The following is a 15,848-nucleotide window of genomic DNA, read 5'->3' on the forward strand; positions in this document are numbered from 1 at the left end:
TAAGAGTGAGTGTAAATAAAAGATGCATTGTAGTTTTGATATTATAAAATACTTAGAGATTAAAGTTCATGAAATTTTGGTCTTAGAAAGAGTTTAAATTGAGCAATCTAAGTAAATTTTGTTTTTTTTTGCATTGTCACAATGCTGGGCTTCAGTTTTTAGTATATTAAATTTATTTCATTTGAAATACAGACTTTGATTTTAGTAGTGTTTTGCCTCTGTACATCATACTTTTTCTGTCAGCAATAGTCATGTTGTAACCTATCTTACTCTGTCCTGGAGAAAATTTTTGAATTGAAATAACATGACTTCCGGTCTAAATTGGAAGCTCGTAGACAGTAGGGTTTCTCAAACGGGATCCTGGAATCCCGGCTGTTTTCTTAACCCGGGAAATGTTCCGGGAAATTCCGCAAATTTCTTAAGTTCACTTTTTTCTTATTTTGTGTTAAGGTTGAGGAAATTTTGCAAATAGAAAGTATAATTAACTCATAAACTGTCAGAATACATTTGTATTTATTAATTTTAAGCCTCCTTATTAGTTTTTTAAATTTTTGCTTGTTATGACATCTCGCAGATTGTCAATAATCAATATGTATTTCTGGCAGGACTCTGAAAATTCTTTACTTGTCAGTACCTGTAATATCTTGAATAATTGCTCCGATGCTGTCTTAATTTTAACTATGCCCGGCAGCTGCAATAACTGCATTATGCCAGGTTGTGCAAATTGGGCAATGATAGAAACGAGTACGAAGTTCACAAGTATGAAGTTTTTCTTCGTAAACCTGACTATTAAAGCCAAACGAACTGCCGAATTATCGGGCTATAAGCTCGATACCGCTATTAAAGCAGCCAAGGTAGACAAATTGAGAATACTTGAGAGCAAAAGAAGTACTGCAACTCATCTCGAAAACGAACTAGAAATCTTCGATGCTACGGGTGAAAAAACATGTAACATTTGTCTTTTCTTAAATGCATTAAAGACGATTCCATCCACATTTGTTGAATTGGAAAGGGCATTTTTAGTAGCGGAACTTTTTATTATTAAAATAATAACTAGATTGAGTGATTGGCGTATTGACTATCTTTGGTTTTCAAAATCTTAGTACAAAATATTATTGTAAATTTTTATATGTTTTATTTAGAAAACGAAAATTACCTTCTAAGTCAGAAGTTTGATCTAAGTTCATTTTTTTCTTTAAATTTTCAACTCAATTCAAAGGTATTTTCAGTAAGCAGTTTTGGAGGTTGCAGAATATATTAAATTACTTTAAAAAATGAAAGAATTAATTATTTTTAAGATATAATTATTTATCCTGGGATTTCCCAGAATCCCCGGGAAACAGTTTACTTTTATCCTGGAATCCCGGGACAAGCAAAAGATTGGGAAATGAGAAACCCTAGCATACAGTCAATTGGCACCTCCTGCCCCTAAGCTGTTCTGTATCTGGTCTCGACTCTCATCTATCTAATTTCATTTTCGAGATTAAGGTTGGACGGGCAGACAGATGCCAGCGATAATTTATAGGTCTGCAATTGGAAAATTGCAGCCCAATAAAATTCCTCGTAGTGTATTTTTAAATAGTATATATTTAATGTTCTGATTTTAATGGTTAATCCGTATAAATGTTTACTAAATTTTATAGGTTAACTATATTATTTTCATAGTTATGCCGTTCATTTCCTGCGTATTTATTTTATGTAGAACTATGACATTAAATTGCAATACAAGTAAATGGAAATAAGCTCATTACCACAAAGTGATGAAGTCAATCTTTATCATCTATTAAAGATTTTGTAGAACTTGCTTATTGTTTTTTTAAGAGCAGAGTTAGAATGAACATTTATTGAATTTTTTTGTTAACTCTGTATAATAAATAATATAGGAATGAGCTTGTAAGGAGAACAGTTTGATCAGTTGTGAATACATAATTCTGTTTCTATGTTGAATTTAATTTTCAATTCAATATCTGTAATGAATAATATAATGCTAGTATACTACTGTAGCTTCAAAATTGTTGTTAACATAGTATTTTATTTACAGTAAGTGTAATGTAGTTTAAAATTGTTGTTGCTACAATTTTGCAGTTTTAAATTATACTAATCAGCATAATGTGATGAGAGATTTGTACAATGGTTGCATTCAATATCACAAACATTGTTATTACAAAATAAAATATGAAAATTGTGAATTTCTATTTGAATAATAATGTACGCGGAACCAATTATGGTGTGATAATGAAACGAGAAAACGAACGTTTTCGAACCCCTTCTGGGTTCTGCATCGGGTTGAAATCGTTCCTAGATGGTTATTCAATTAATGAATGTTGTTTAAATAAAAGTTTGATCATAAGTTTGAAACAATTTACGAAAATATTACGTCACGCATGTGCAACGAGTCTGCCTGCCTGGACATAACAAGTGGCTATTTTAATAATATATATGTTAGTCAAAATCCGTTTTTAGTTAGAACGCGTTTTAACTAGCTGAAACTGGTTTATACTGGATGTCTTTGTTAAAACCCGTTTTGTCTAGTTAAAACTAGTTTTAACTCAAATTCATTTTTGACTAGCAGTAAATTCTAGTTTTAACTAGACAAAACGGGTTTTAACAAAGACATCCAGTATAAACAGTTTCAGCTAGTTAAAACACGTTCTAACTAAAAACTGGTTTTGACTGCAACATATAGAGTGATTCAGGGTAAGATGGTAAGCGGGGGAAGATGCCTACTTTTTGATATTTTCAAATGATGACATCAATGGTGTTTGTACGATGAATCGTTGGGCCAATATTGAGTGCCGAAACCTGTAGTTGGCTACCGTTATTTCATTTTCTACATCCAAGAAGAATAAAAGTAAGATAAGAACAAAGTTTTTGTTGTGAAATGTTTCTAGAATCATTTTAAAACTAAAAGTTAAAATACAGTTTATTAAAAATTGCGGAATTAATGTGTGATGTAGTTAAGGTTCTAAAGTTTACATTGTGAGCTACCGCCGATCCCAATCGGACACGCTAGAACACGTGACTCCACTAGGCATCTTACCTCGACAAATGAAAAAGATGCCACATTTTTCTTGGGGTAACATGCCTATTTTTTGTTAATTGAATTCCAATATGCCTATTTTTAATAAATTTTTGTTTTCTCGTTTTATTGCAGGATATGCATAGAAATTATATAGGGACTTCTCAAAGAGGTTTTTGACTGAAAAGAGCTTTCAGCTAGCTATAGAGCACGTTAGAACAGGCAGGAACTTAACAATACTTATACTGCGCTGTTATACTTACTATGAAGTACTTTGTACTACATATGCAATAAATTAAATTTGGTTAAGATATTTGAAAATTAATTTTATGCAATTATATTTGTTATCTTACCCTAATGGCATTTGGCATCTCACCCGGATACTTGGAGTGAGATGCCTAAAATGCCAGACAGTAAAAAAATCGTCATTGCACACACAATATACAATTACTTTTGATATACTCCAAAGTTTTATTTGAAAAACATGCTCAAGAATATGATATTTTCGTTAGAGGCCTCCAAAACCCAAATTATCGCTATAATTTCCTTCATAAGCAAAATGTTAGGCATCTTCCCCGGAATCACTGCACATAACTTTATTTATTTCTCCCAAACATATTTATGTAGCTAAAATTAGTTTTAACTAATGCTAAAAGTTAAAACTAGTTTTATCTAAAATCAAAACATGTACAGCAGTAAATTAACTAGACAAAACTAGTTTTAACTAGACAAAACGGGTTTTAACGAAGACGTCCAGTATGAACTAGTTTCAACTAGTTAAAACATGTTCTAACTAAAAACAGGTTTTGACTGTAACATATATATATGAACGAATAATACTTAACTAAATAATAAACTAAAATTTAAGTATTAAATTAAGAAATCTTTGATACTGGCCTATCTTTCATTCCTCTACTTCTAGACACTTGCTATTTCATATGTAACACTTTGAACCTTTTAAAACTGCTTTTTATATGCCGAATCCAAACCTTTTGTACATTTTCGGCTAACAAGCAAACATTTCGAGTGTGTGTGTGATATGTAAATACTGCATTGACTTTTGAGTTGAGCTTGAAATCATTGATTCATCTGTCCAGTCCGGTTCCAAAACAAAAAATATCCTAAGTGTCTTTCTGTGAAGAAGTGGGAATGCTGTGATTGTCCATGGGTTATTTTACAATTTGGGCAATTCTTTTTGACCTGGGGCTAAACATGTTTTCAACTTAACTAATTTAACTCCATTTTATGTGTGTGTGTATGTATGTATGATATAAAAAACTGAGAAATACTGTAATTAGAAGCAATATTTGGAGTGCCGATTTAATTTTTTATCGGAAATTCTTGTCTAAGCAATAAATGGTTTTATGATATGACTTCATTTTAGACAGATTTAATGATATTTATAAGTTATTTTATTATTAATAAAAATATGTATGATATTACTATTATGCTTAAAACCATGTGAAATTGTTAATATGAACTTTAAGAATAAAAAAGTTTGAATTTATAAATTTTCATGCATTTTTAATCTAAGATGATGTCTTGTGTTTTAGTCTTTCACACACAACGTATTTGAAAATTATATTTAAACTGTTGTAAAAATGTTAGAAATTTCAAATAGATTCTATGACTTTTTATTTTGTAAATGTCATATAACATAGTGTTTGAACTTTATTTTGTTGTTTATATATAAGAAATACACCTAACTCAATTAATTATTTCAAATATCAAACAGCTGGATTCCTTTACTGGACTATAAGGCTAAATAATTACTAAGTATTAAGAATAAACTACGCCGTTTTTCGGCATTAACCGTAACGCCGAAAGACAGTTTTGTTTATTTTAGCAATTAAAAATTTGTTCGTTAACGACACTAACTTATTTAGTGTCGTCAGCAATCACATTTTTAATTACTAAACAATATGGCAGGAGGCGGGCTGCTAAGCTGCCATATCTTATTAGATATAATTGTAAATAAATTAATTTTAGATTATTCTGTAAAACCTGGAAAAAAGTGATCTTAGCTTTGAGTAAATACGGTAGTTTTTTAATCCTGTAAAAGTAATTTAAAATTTTAAATGGTTAATTTATGAAATTATGAGTACATGTCTACCAGTGTGTTACATCGTGTTTTCTTCCTTTAATTTTCTTTTTCTTAAAAAACAAAAACATCTATCAAAAATCTTAATTATTATTCCTAACGAGATTATTAAGACTTTTATTCTAAGCTTTTCATATATGTATTTTTTTGAATTCAGTGTTTTTATTATCATAACAAATGATTTCTCTAAAGGAATCTTTCTTTATTTAACATATTATAGATAGCTAGACAAAAAAAAAATAATATTTAATTACAAAAAATGAATCATCAAATCCAGTCAAAATTAGATTAACTCGTTTTTATTCTTTCCTGTTTCAGTGAAGGCTCCATTAACATCACTTGTTCCTGAAGTTATGAAAAATCTTTGTTGAAAAGTGAGGAAATTATGATTTAAATTCTTTTAACTCTTTCATAATAATTAACTAAAAAGTCTAATTATTTTTTTTTTTTTTTTTTATTTTGTAATAACTTCAAAATCCTTGATTTCGACAAACTGACATTTATTACTTAATTTGGCGGATCGTCGACGTAAGCGTTTGTCGTTTTTTTAATTGGTTTAAAATCTCCAAATTCTTTCGTCGCCGAACTGCCGATTTTAAAAATGAACGTCGATCGCTTCGGGTACATCTGATGAACCTGAAGATAAAACTGATACAGGTCGAAATACTGATATAAATATTTCTTTCGGTCAATGTACGTTTTGTTGTAGCTCTAATCTGTTTTGGCTATCTTCATTTTATTAATAAAATATGCCAGAATTTAACTTCTTTATCTAAAAGAAAGACTGAGACAGTGTTTTAAAGTAATTTCCGTATTAAAATATTAAAAATAATTTTTGTAAAATTGAATTATTTTTTTTATTTTAAACTTTTAACAGTTCTTCTTACAAAACACTTCTAATAATTATTCCCCGTAAAGCATTAAAAAGCAAGCGTCGAGGAAAAATTTATATTAGATTAAGCATTAAGTGATTCATATAAGTGAAATTTTTACTTAATTTTATCAATTGAATGTGGTGGTTGATGAACAGATTAATATTAAATTTAGCATTAAGTTAAGTTATTTATAATTTTAATAATTAATATTTATAACGTGTTCTAATTTAAGTTATGTTTTAAATAGTTAGAACAAATGAAGTACCTCCAGATATTAGCGAGGTTGAGACCGAAGTTTTAAACGCGAAAATGTGTACGTCGGACGTTCGCCGCCACTTTCTCGTAAGCGTGGAAGTTTGACAATGGTGTTTGGAATGTCGAGCATGATTCCACTGACTTTCCAAATGCCATTTGTGAAACTTCTAGGCTTACGGGAAAGTGGCGCCGAACGTCCGACGTACGCGTTTTAACATTTAAAACTTCGGCCTCAACCTCGCTATTAATTAATACTTGTTGCTTCAAAACATGTCAACACTTGCATGGAGAAGATGTGCCTTCTCTATGCCAGTAGTAGTTAGTAGGCCTGTATTGTACTTAGAACTCTATAATCAGGTTGTAACTTCTTGTACCTGATGTAGAACTACACTGGAAATCTGGTGGAAGGTTGTTCTTTGTGTATTCTGTGCAGTTCTCCATGTGAAGAAACTATGACTCATTTGTGGCAGTACTGCCACTGCTGCTGCTACAGTGATTGTGTGCCTTTCCATATATGTGTTGACGTTATTGTTTAGTACCGTGTATGGGAGTGAGTCATAAGCCTTCTGCTTTCTATTTAAAAACTTAACTCTAATGAATAAGATAATAGTATAACTAAATGAAATAGAACAATCTCATAACCAGGAATAAATCATTGGAGGATAGAGGGGCAAGTTGAAAAAATTATAATCTGTATTTTTCTTTTTTCTGGCCGGCACTATGCGTATTAGCTACAGTTCACGTGTAAAAATAGTAAGTTTTCAAGTTGACCTGATGAAAGTGAAGTCATATCTCCATGATGACCAAACTGCAGTTCATGAGCTGCATGTGGTTTTTCTACACCCTTACTACAACTCTTGTACATTTAATTATTATAATTAAGTATACGGGAATACGTATCATTATATACGGGAGTATGCAACTCAATATTTCTGATGAGCAATATATTGCTTCTGTTGTGACGAGGTTTGGCCAGCCCTGGCATATAATATACTAGGTGTACTGTATAATATACCGTATACTAGGTGTGCATTCAGCAACAGATCTGATTTTATTTGATATAAAGGCAGATAATTGCTAGTTTTAAATTAATAGCTTTACATAGGATAAATTCCAGTATGCATCAAACAGCACATCAGTGAACTGTGATGTACTAAATTGTGTTCGGATATTCACCGAGTTTGTCAGTGCAGCGACCGAGGCACGTCACATTTGTTGGGCCACGAATATGGTGAGCTCTGATGAAGTAATAAGGTTACCTTCGTGGTTCTATTATTGCACCATTTTTACTACTCATCTGTATTAACACAAAATTGTTTTGACAGAATAAGTCTCCAAATTCCAATATAGTGCTGTGTGCTTCTGTTGTCTTATTCTGTTGCCAGATGTTCTAGTAAAAGCTTATTAAACTGTTTATTGCAGCATCGCTTGTGGCCGACTGATGCATAATGGAATGTCCCCATAGATAAAATAGTTATTGAAAAAACTTGACACTGCCATCAACCTATTTTGATTTTTTAAATTTAATTTTAAAAATGAGTTTGAGATATTTTAAACAAGAAATGATGATTATAATAGATTAATTTTTAACTTTGACTTGTCAAAATGATGATCAAACAAAAATAAAACTTGTGAGAAGTAGCACGAGATTTTGGGGATGCTGCAAGTTGGACCCCGAGACACTAACACTAGCAAGCAGGCTTTATGGTGTAGCAAAGTTTGATTTGTAGCCTAAACAAACTTCTTGCTTTACATTTGGTGAGTTTTGTTTTCATTTGATTATTCTACGTAAATGAATCTTTCATCATATTCACTATTTTTACTACGTACGAATGATTTAAAGTATCAGTAAAAATATATTTGCTCATGTGACATGAATTACTCGCTGGTGATAAATAGGTTTGAATAATGTTTATAGCTCTATTTTCAGCCCATCTTGGTTTACAGTTGATTAGAATAGAGAATAACTTTGGAAAAGAACATGGTTTTCCTTTGTTTCTTATGCAGGCAAAAAAGTTAGCTTGTGATCTTGAACAACAAGGATCTTTTCTTAATTGGTGTAAATTGAATAGAATATTTTTCATACTTACTTGAATTTATATATCTTTATAATTATAATTTATTGGTTTACACTCTTAAACAACAATTTAATTATTTATTCTAATATGTTGGAATTAAGTTTTTATTTTAATAAATGGCATTTTATTATGAAGAAGAAATTCAAGTGACTGAGAGATATCAACAAGATATCAGAAAGAAGACTAGGTTGATGTTACCTATGGTTCCAAAATGGCGGCTCATCTGATTCCAGCAAATAGAAGAAAGGAAACAGTGGGGATGCACGTTCTAACCTAACCTAATCTATTCTAATAAATTACGATAATTATTACCAACAAAATTATTAGAGTAGGTTAGGTTAGGTTAGAACGTGCGTCCCCACTGTTTCCTTTCTTCTATTTCTATTTGCCGGAATCTGAGACGAGCCGCCATTTTGGAACCATAGGTAACATAACCGAAGACTATTATCTGGTAGTTTATTGATGAATTAAATTCAAATCTTTTATCTATTCTAATTCAGCATTTGATCTGTGATGTTTTTATATATTTTATGACAATATTATTAATTTTTTTTGTAGCAGTGGTTTCAACCAGTATATTGTGACACGAATCCATGCTCAATGTGTCACAAGATGAAAAAAATTAAAGTGACAAATTAAAAATGAAAATATACTTCTGAAATATAGTTTACTAACAGATAAGCCCGGCATTGCTTGGGCAAAGAATAACAACAGAAAAGATTAAGATTAGCGAGGTTGAGGTCGAAGTTTTAAACATGAAAACATGTACGTCACACGTTCACGTAGAAATTTGACAATGGCATTTGGAAAGTCAGTAGAATTGTGCTCAACATTCCAAACGCCATTATCAAACTTCTAGGCTTACAGGAAAGCGGCGCCAAACGTTTGACGTACATGTTTTCACATTTAAAACTTTGGCCTCAACCTCGCTATTATTAGATTATTTCGTACTTCTAATTCTCATAATATAATATGTTATTTGATTTATATTTACAAAGGTTGTTTTATGTAAGGATATATCACACCAAGTGCCCAATCTAACACATCTTAAAAATTCTTTAAATTATGTACAGGGAGGAATATAGAATTTTTAAAAAATGTGTTAGATTAGTCACTCAGTGTGATAACCCTTTATGTAAGCTAACCTTTGTAGTTATATAAATCAAATACTACCCAATAACAAAACTCTTTATATGGTTTTAATGTTTGTTATTTCAGTTTCCCATTGTCACATTTATTGCCATATTTAGATGGTGACCAATGAAATTGTTCCATTTTGTAAGTAGACAATTGAAAATACACTCAAAAAAAATTAAGATATTACATTTTTTTGTAATGTTAACTCTAAGAAGCTGTACCATTCACAGCCAAATATCAAATGGTAATCTGCTAACCAATCAAATTTTGCAAAAAGAAAAACAGACCAAATATTTAAACTTGGCATCCTCAAACTATATTTTATGCTTGCCGGTAACCTCGTATTATGTAATTTTCCTATTCAAATGCCACCATACCACTGATCAACCCCCTTCTTCATATCAGAAGTAATTTAACCAAAAGTAGTCATTAAGTAGTAGTTAATGACTACTACTACATTCTGGTCTACTGTTAATATTTGAAAAGTTATCCGTGTTAGACAGGTTGTGTTGGCCCCGCATGGGATCGAAGTTTCTAACCTTAACGTCCGAAAGACTTCATATAAAACTTGTTTAAATAAAAAATTTCCTTGTAAAAATGCTTGAATAATTGCTTTATGGGAAAATGAAGTGTTTTAAACTTTCCATGCAGTTTATATAATCTGTTGCCATACATACAAAGTATGTTCTCATAAATATTGCACTTATAGAAAAACTATTGGACTGCAATTTGAAAAAATTGTAGGCCTATAAATTCCAACTGTTGTCTCGTGTTTGTTTGTCCTTCCTTAATCTTGAAAAAGGAGTTAGATGAAAGTCAAGACCTAATTTGAAAGCTTGGGCAGAAAGCCCAGATTAACTGTATATGAACATCCGGTTTGGAAGTTTATATATAGTTAAGTCGCATTACTTCAACTCAAAATTTTCATCTGAATGGAGTTAGATGACTGACACGACTATTGCTAACAGAAAAAGTATGATATACAGAAACAAGATCAGCACTAAAAGAATTGAGAACATTGTGATGAAACATTTCAGCCTGGCATTGTGACAGTGTTACAATAAATAATTGTCATAGTAATAATATAGCGTATCTATTTTACACTATATCGTTGTTGCAGTAATTAAGTGAATATAATATGTATTTTTAAAAGTTATATCTTTTTCTTATAAGAATTATATTTAGTTTATTGTTTTGTTAAATTTTTTACCGATAGATGGTGCTATGTGAAAATCTGCAAATTGTGAATGTATATAAAAATTAATTGATTAATTTACAGAAACCCAATAGATACTTTGGGGTGATATGTATGACATTATCTAAGTTAAAGTATGTAAAACATAACTGCCGAGTTTCGTAGCAATTGCCCGTATGGCCTAGGAGTGTATAGCGAACAAACAAACAACCTCATATATATATATAAATAAACAGAAGTTTATAGCAGTAAACTGTCATAGAAAAGGTATTAGAGAGAACTGTGATTGACCTGTTGTCAGATTCAGTAATACGTAATAAATGTGCCGTAGGTCCGAAAAGATTAGGAACCACTGATATTTAGTAATATGTTTTTTTTTTTTTTGGTATATTTTTTGCTGATATATTTGCATTTAAGTAACTTATGCAGTATCATATTTAACATGTGTAAGAGACCTTTTAAAATAATCCTAGAATAGTTCTTTTTACTAAAATTGCTTCAATTATAATTTATTTACTAAGAAACTATAACAATATCCAGTAAACAATGAAAAAAAATTAGAACAAATTACAATTTATCTAATTATACGTAAGGGTGGAATAATAAATAACCGGTCGGAGCAATCGGCCATGCTATCGCTTTCGGCTGGTTATTTATCGATTCACCATTATAACTACATCAAAAATACAGAAATATTTTCATTTTTTAAAGAATCATTGTCAATTGTATGATAAAAATTAATTGTGTGTGTATTATTTTGAATGTAATTTGTTATATACTTTAATATATTGAACACTTGAAACAATTAGTCTTCACAAATCAAAGATTATTATATTATAAATTTTTGAAATTATTTTTATGAATTTTTAAAATGTTTAAGTATTATAATCAGTGGCGTAGTGAGGGTACAGCCAATGTGTGCCAACCATAGGCATCAAATAGTTTTGCATGTATTAATATTTATTTTATTTTTTAAATCAATAATATATAATTTGGAAAAATAACTTGAATTATGATGTATATGTATTGTACTGTACCTATATAGGGTGTTAAAAAAAGAATTCATCATTTATATGGTAGATAGTATATACCATACTGAATAAAAAGAACCATTTACATTTACTGAAAATTTTTAAATTTTCAAGTTGAAATATCAACAATTTTCTATATCAATGTCATGAATGACTTGATTCTGTGTCGCATGCAGGGTGAAGGGGAGAATAATATTGCTAAATCTTTACGTTGAAATTTTTCGAAGGTGTTCCACATGCATGCTTAGCATCATCATTTTACAGAATTCTTCTTCTTCTGTGTACGCCATATCCATATCAGATTCCCGACGTCGGCGACACCTGGCGCAAGTTAGTAAGTAGTTAGTAATGCGCCGAGGTGTTTCTAGGGAAAGTTACAGCCAGAGTGGTTTCCTGTTGCCTTCTCTGGGGCACGATGTTATGCGAATGGAAATGCCTTTCGGGAGGTCTTGTAAAGGAAACTGGCCCCTATTTGGGTGTTACAAACACGGAGAAAATCCGGAAAACTCCACGTGGCCATCCTGTCCGAGCGCGGCGCGAACCCGCGACCGAACTCGGTGTTTAGCGACAGAATCACTTGGCTACTGGTAGGCCTTTACAGAATTACTCTTTCAAAAATAATTTGATTAAGACTTGGAATTTTCAAGTGTTCAACTCTATGCTACATGCATGGAACTTGGAAGACGTGTGGAACACCTGTAAATATTGAGTAAAGATTTGATTAGATTATCCTCATTACATGTGTAGGACATGTAAGACAATAAGTTAGTCATTAATAATTTTTTATGTTAATATAATCTCAAGTTAAAAACTGTGTTTTTATTTTTTATTTAGAAGTTTTTAACTTAGTGTGGTGTATACTATCAATCATATAAGTGCTAAATTTTTTAATACCCTGTATATATTAAAGAGCTTTTTACTTTTACCTCGTTCCATTGCTACACCACCGATTTATAATTTCCAAGACCCTCTCTTAAAAAATTGAATGACGATAAAATATATGTTTAATTTTTAAATATATTTATATATTAATTTTCACTATTTTTCTTTCTAGTCCACTGCTCTGGATAAAGAATTAAATTATTTTTGTGGAAGACCTCAAACAGCTACAACCACTGCCTCTCTGCAACCATTTCAATTGGTCGAGGAAGACGATAATCTCATGTTCTGAACAGTGCATTCCGAAGAGCATTTTCTTCCATAATATTTAAACGTAACGTGAATGCCATGACGGAGTAAAGTCATACTTTCTTAATTAGAAGCAAAACGACGTCTGATTTTATATTTAAAAAGTTTATATATATATATATATATATATATATATATATATATATATATAATCAGATTAAACAGTTTTTTTTAATATACGTAAGTTTTATAAATATAAAGTACGAAGAATTGATTTTAAGAAACATGCAAAGTTATCGTCCTTTTATAAAAATTTAAATTCTAGACTCATTAAACTGGTCTGAAATTTCTAAAATACAATTTTTAAGATATATGCATGAAGTAATGAGAAATAACTCCAGTGTCGTCGTCCGTGTGAGTGTTCGTGACATTTGAAAAAGTAAAATAAGAATGGAAATTCAATTCAAAGTACTTTATATAAATAGCTTCATAGTTTCCAAAATATCTCTCGATGTATTAGAAGTTGTCGTTTGTCGTCGTGGGGTGACGTGTAGTGACGTAGCAGATTTTAAAAACTATTATCCGAACTCTATCTGATGTTACGAACGTGTAGGTACATTTATTATACCGGAATTAGTTCGGAACATCCCGATTTAATGATTTGTGGAGTTGTTTTTTAGGTGATATATTTTTCTGGACTCTCTAATTATTGGGAACAAACGTGCCAAATATGAGATTTCTTTTTTGAAATTGGATATTTGTCTAGAGGATTGTGAATTTAATACATATCAAATACTTTTGCCTTGATAAATTCAGATCAGTTGTCGACTGATTAGAGCGAAGGCCTTCGTGGTATTATTTTAAAAACTATTGAATGCATTTCAGTAAGAAATCGGTTTATATGTATGTGAATAAATTTTAATATATTTTGGAAAATCCTTTTTGTATATCTATTTAATACATATGAATTTGATATCAAATGAATTATGCAATAATAGATTTTTTCCTCTGAATTTTTCTATTAAGACTAAAATAAAAAGTGTGCAATTTGCAAATGTGTTGTGATTTTTTTTTCTTTGGTTCCTTCTTTCAAAAATACACATTTAATTTCTCCAAATAAGAAAACAACTGATGATGATAGAGGATTTCTAGAAATTATCACTACCAAGAGTATAAAAGTTTTATTTTCCTCTAAGGTCTTTTTAATTTTCAACTTTTAAAAACTATTATTACTTTTATTAAGTGTTTGCCTAAACATTTATCAATTCAAGAAATTCCCAAAAATAATGAAACAGACCAATTGAACTTGTGACTCTTTCCTAAGAAAGAGTCGTAAGGATTGAGTAGAAAAACAGAAGAACGTTAACAATCCTTTACGAATGGGGTCTATGGCAATGATGGAATGTCACAAAAACACAGGAGTTCACACAATTTTCAAAGTGTTTGAATAACTCGGTAATGACAATTGTAACTATCTCAAAATACAAACATTTAAATTGTGATCTTAGGGATATCAAATGAGAAGTTAAGTTTTAATTTGAACATTTTTTCCAGAATTTATTACTAGAAATGAATGGATTCAATATATCATGAATTGATTAAATGAGTATATTGAGTTCATAAAATGCAGACCAGATGTTTTAGAAACGACCTTTTGAAATTCTAAATTGAATTCGAATAATCTGTTTTGATTATTAAACAAGTTTGCGATTTTCTTTGAAATAAAAGTTAAGTATACAAAAGCGTTATAAAGACGAGGAGAAAACCCTTTCGTGGTCGGTTGAGACGGGTTCAATGGTTTTGAGTGTTAAGTGGCGCGTTATCCTATGTGCAAAAAGGGCAATTGCCTGGAGCCACCACCAACAGGGCTCTAAACCAATGTTTTATCAGAAAATATTTCCCAAAAGAAAAATGCCTGAAGTCAATACTGTACATGGGTTTCCTAATACAAATTTTCTTGGAACCCAATAAAGTTATAAGGCACCACTGTGTTAAAGTATCATATTTTTACATGTTTACTACTTTTGCGTGCCAACACCGACATTTTAATTTCTGCTTTTGAAATTTACTTTTACTATTGTTTGAATATTAATAATTAAAATCTTCGCCTCGTTTTTTCCCGAAGTTTCGAATGCCAAAAATTTTTGAAGGCTTCGATTGTTATGGGATTGTTCTTAAATTTCTTTTAGTTACTATCTATAGAAAACTGGACATTATTAGAGAAAACGGAGAAATTTGCATCACGTTTTTACGTGTTTCGATAGCTGTTATGAAAACCGCAAATTTAAATCGTTCCGAATATTGAGAAATTTTAAAATACAGAAGCGAGAATTAAATGTGATGGAGTCTAACGTGTATAAATTTATAATACTAGATTTATTACGTTGTTTCAATACAACGGAAAAAGATGTAAATACACCCACGCACACGTAAACACAAACATGTACGCATACAAACACGTCTATATTGTATACACGTACTGTATATATCAATGGCGTAACCGTTTAAAAAGAGCTCTCGACAGAGATAAAGTGCTGCCGTAATGATTAAATCCTATTCGATAACATACCAAATTGTGAAATAAATATAATTGAATTATTAGCGAGGTTGAGGCCGAAGGTTTCAACGCGAAAACGTGTACGTCGGATGTTCGGCGCCGCTTTCATGTAAGCCTAGAAGTTTGACAATGGTGTTTGGAATGTCGAGCATGATTCCACTAACTTTCCAAACGCCATTGTCAAACTTCTAGGCTTACGGGAAAGCGGCGTCGAACGTCCGACGTACACGTTTTCGCGTTTAAAACTTCGGCCTCAAACCTCGCTATTAATACCTTTGGTACAAAATACCAAAGGTAGATCGTAATTTCAAATAAAAAGTTTCGGTGAAAAATTAAGGCCCAAAATCAGGTTTGGGTCTTATTCAAGTTAGCAACTAAACAGCAAATTCTGTTTTATTTCAATAATTAAAACACTCGAAACGGAGGACACGATTTGTCAAAATTTCTTGGATGATGCCGTAGTTGATTTGTC

General features: G+C 30.9%; 1 protein-coding gene across 3 annotated transcripts in view; it reads left to right on the plus strand.

Moving 5' to 3' along the window:
- The window catches only part of LOC136980658 (serine/threonine-protein kinase DCLK1-like), a 50,383-nt gene extending 37,381 nt beyond the window's left edge, over positions 1-13,002 (plus strand). For 2 of the 3 annotated variants that reach the window (XM_067276810.1, XM_067276811.1), the window contains exon 15: positions 12,746-13,002. In XM_067276810.1, the coding sequence (XP_067132911.1) occupies positions 12,746-12,862 (117 nt within the window). In that variant the 3' untranslated portion in view covers positions 12,863-13,002. Of the gene's footprint in view, positions 1-5,438; positions 5,495-12,745 lie in introns of all 3 variants that reach the window. The other variant, XR_010881586.1, reaches the window with a different exon arrangement.
- The last annotated feature ends 2,846 nt before the right edge of the window (positions 13,003-15,848 follow it).

The sequence above is a fragment of the Centruroides vittatus genome, unplaced genomic scaffold, assembly GCF_030686945.1.
Source record: "Centruroides vittatus isolate TY-2023 unplaced genomic scaffold, ASM3068694v2 contig_717, whole genome shotgun sequence".
NCBI classification, from domain to species: domain Eukaryota; kingdom Metazoa; phylum Arthropoda; class Arachnida; order Scorpiones; family Buthidae; genus Centruroides; species Centruroides vittatus.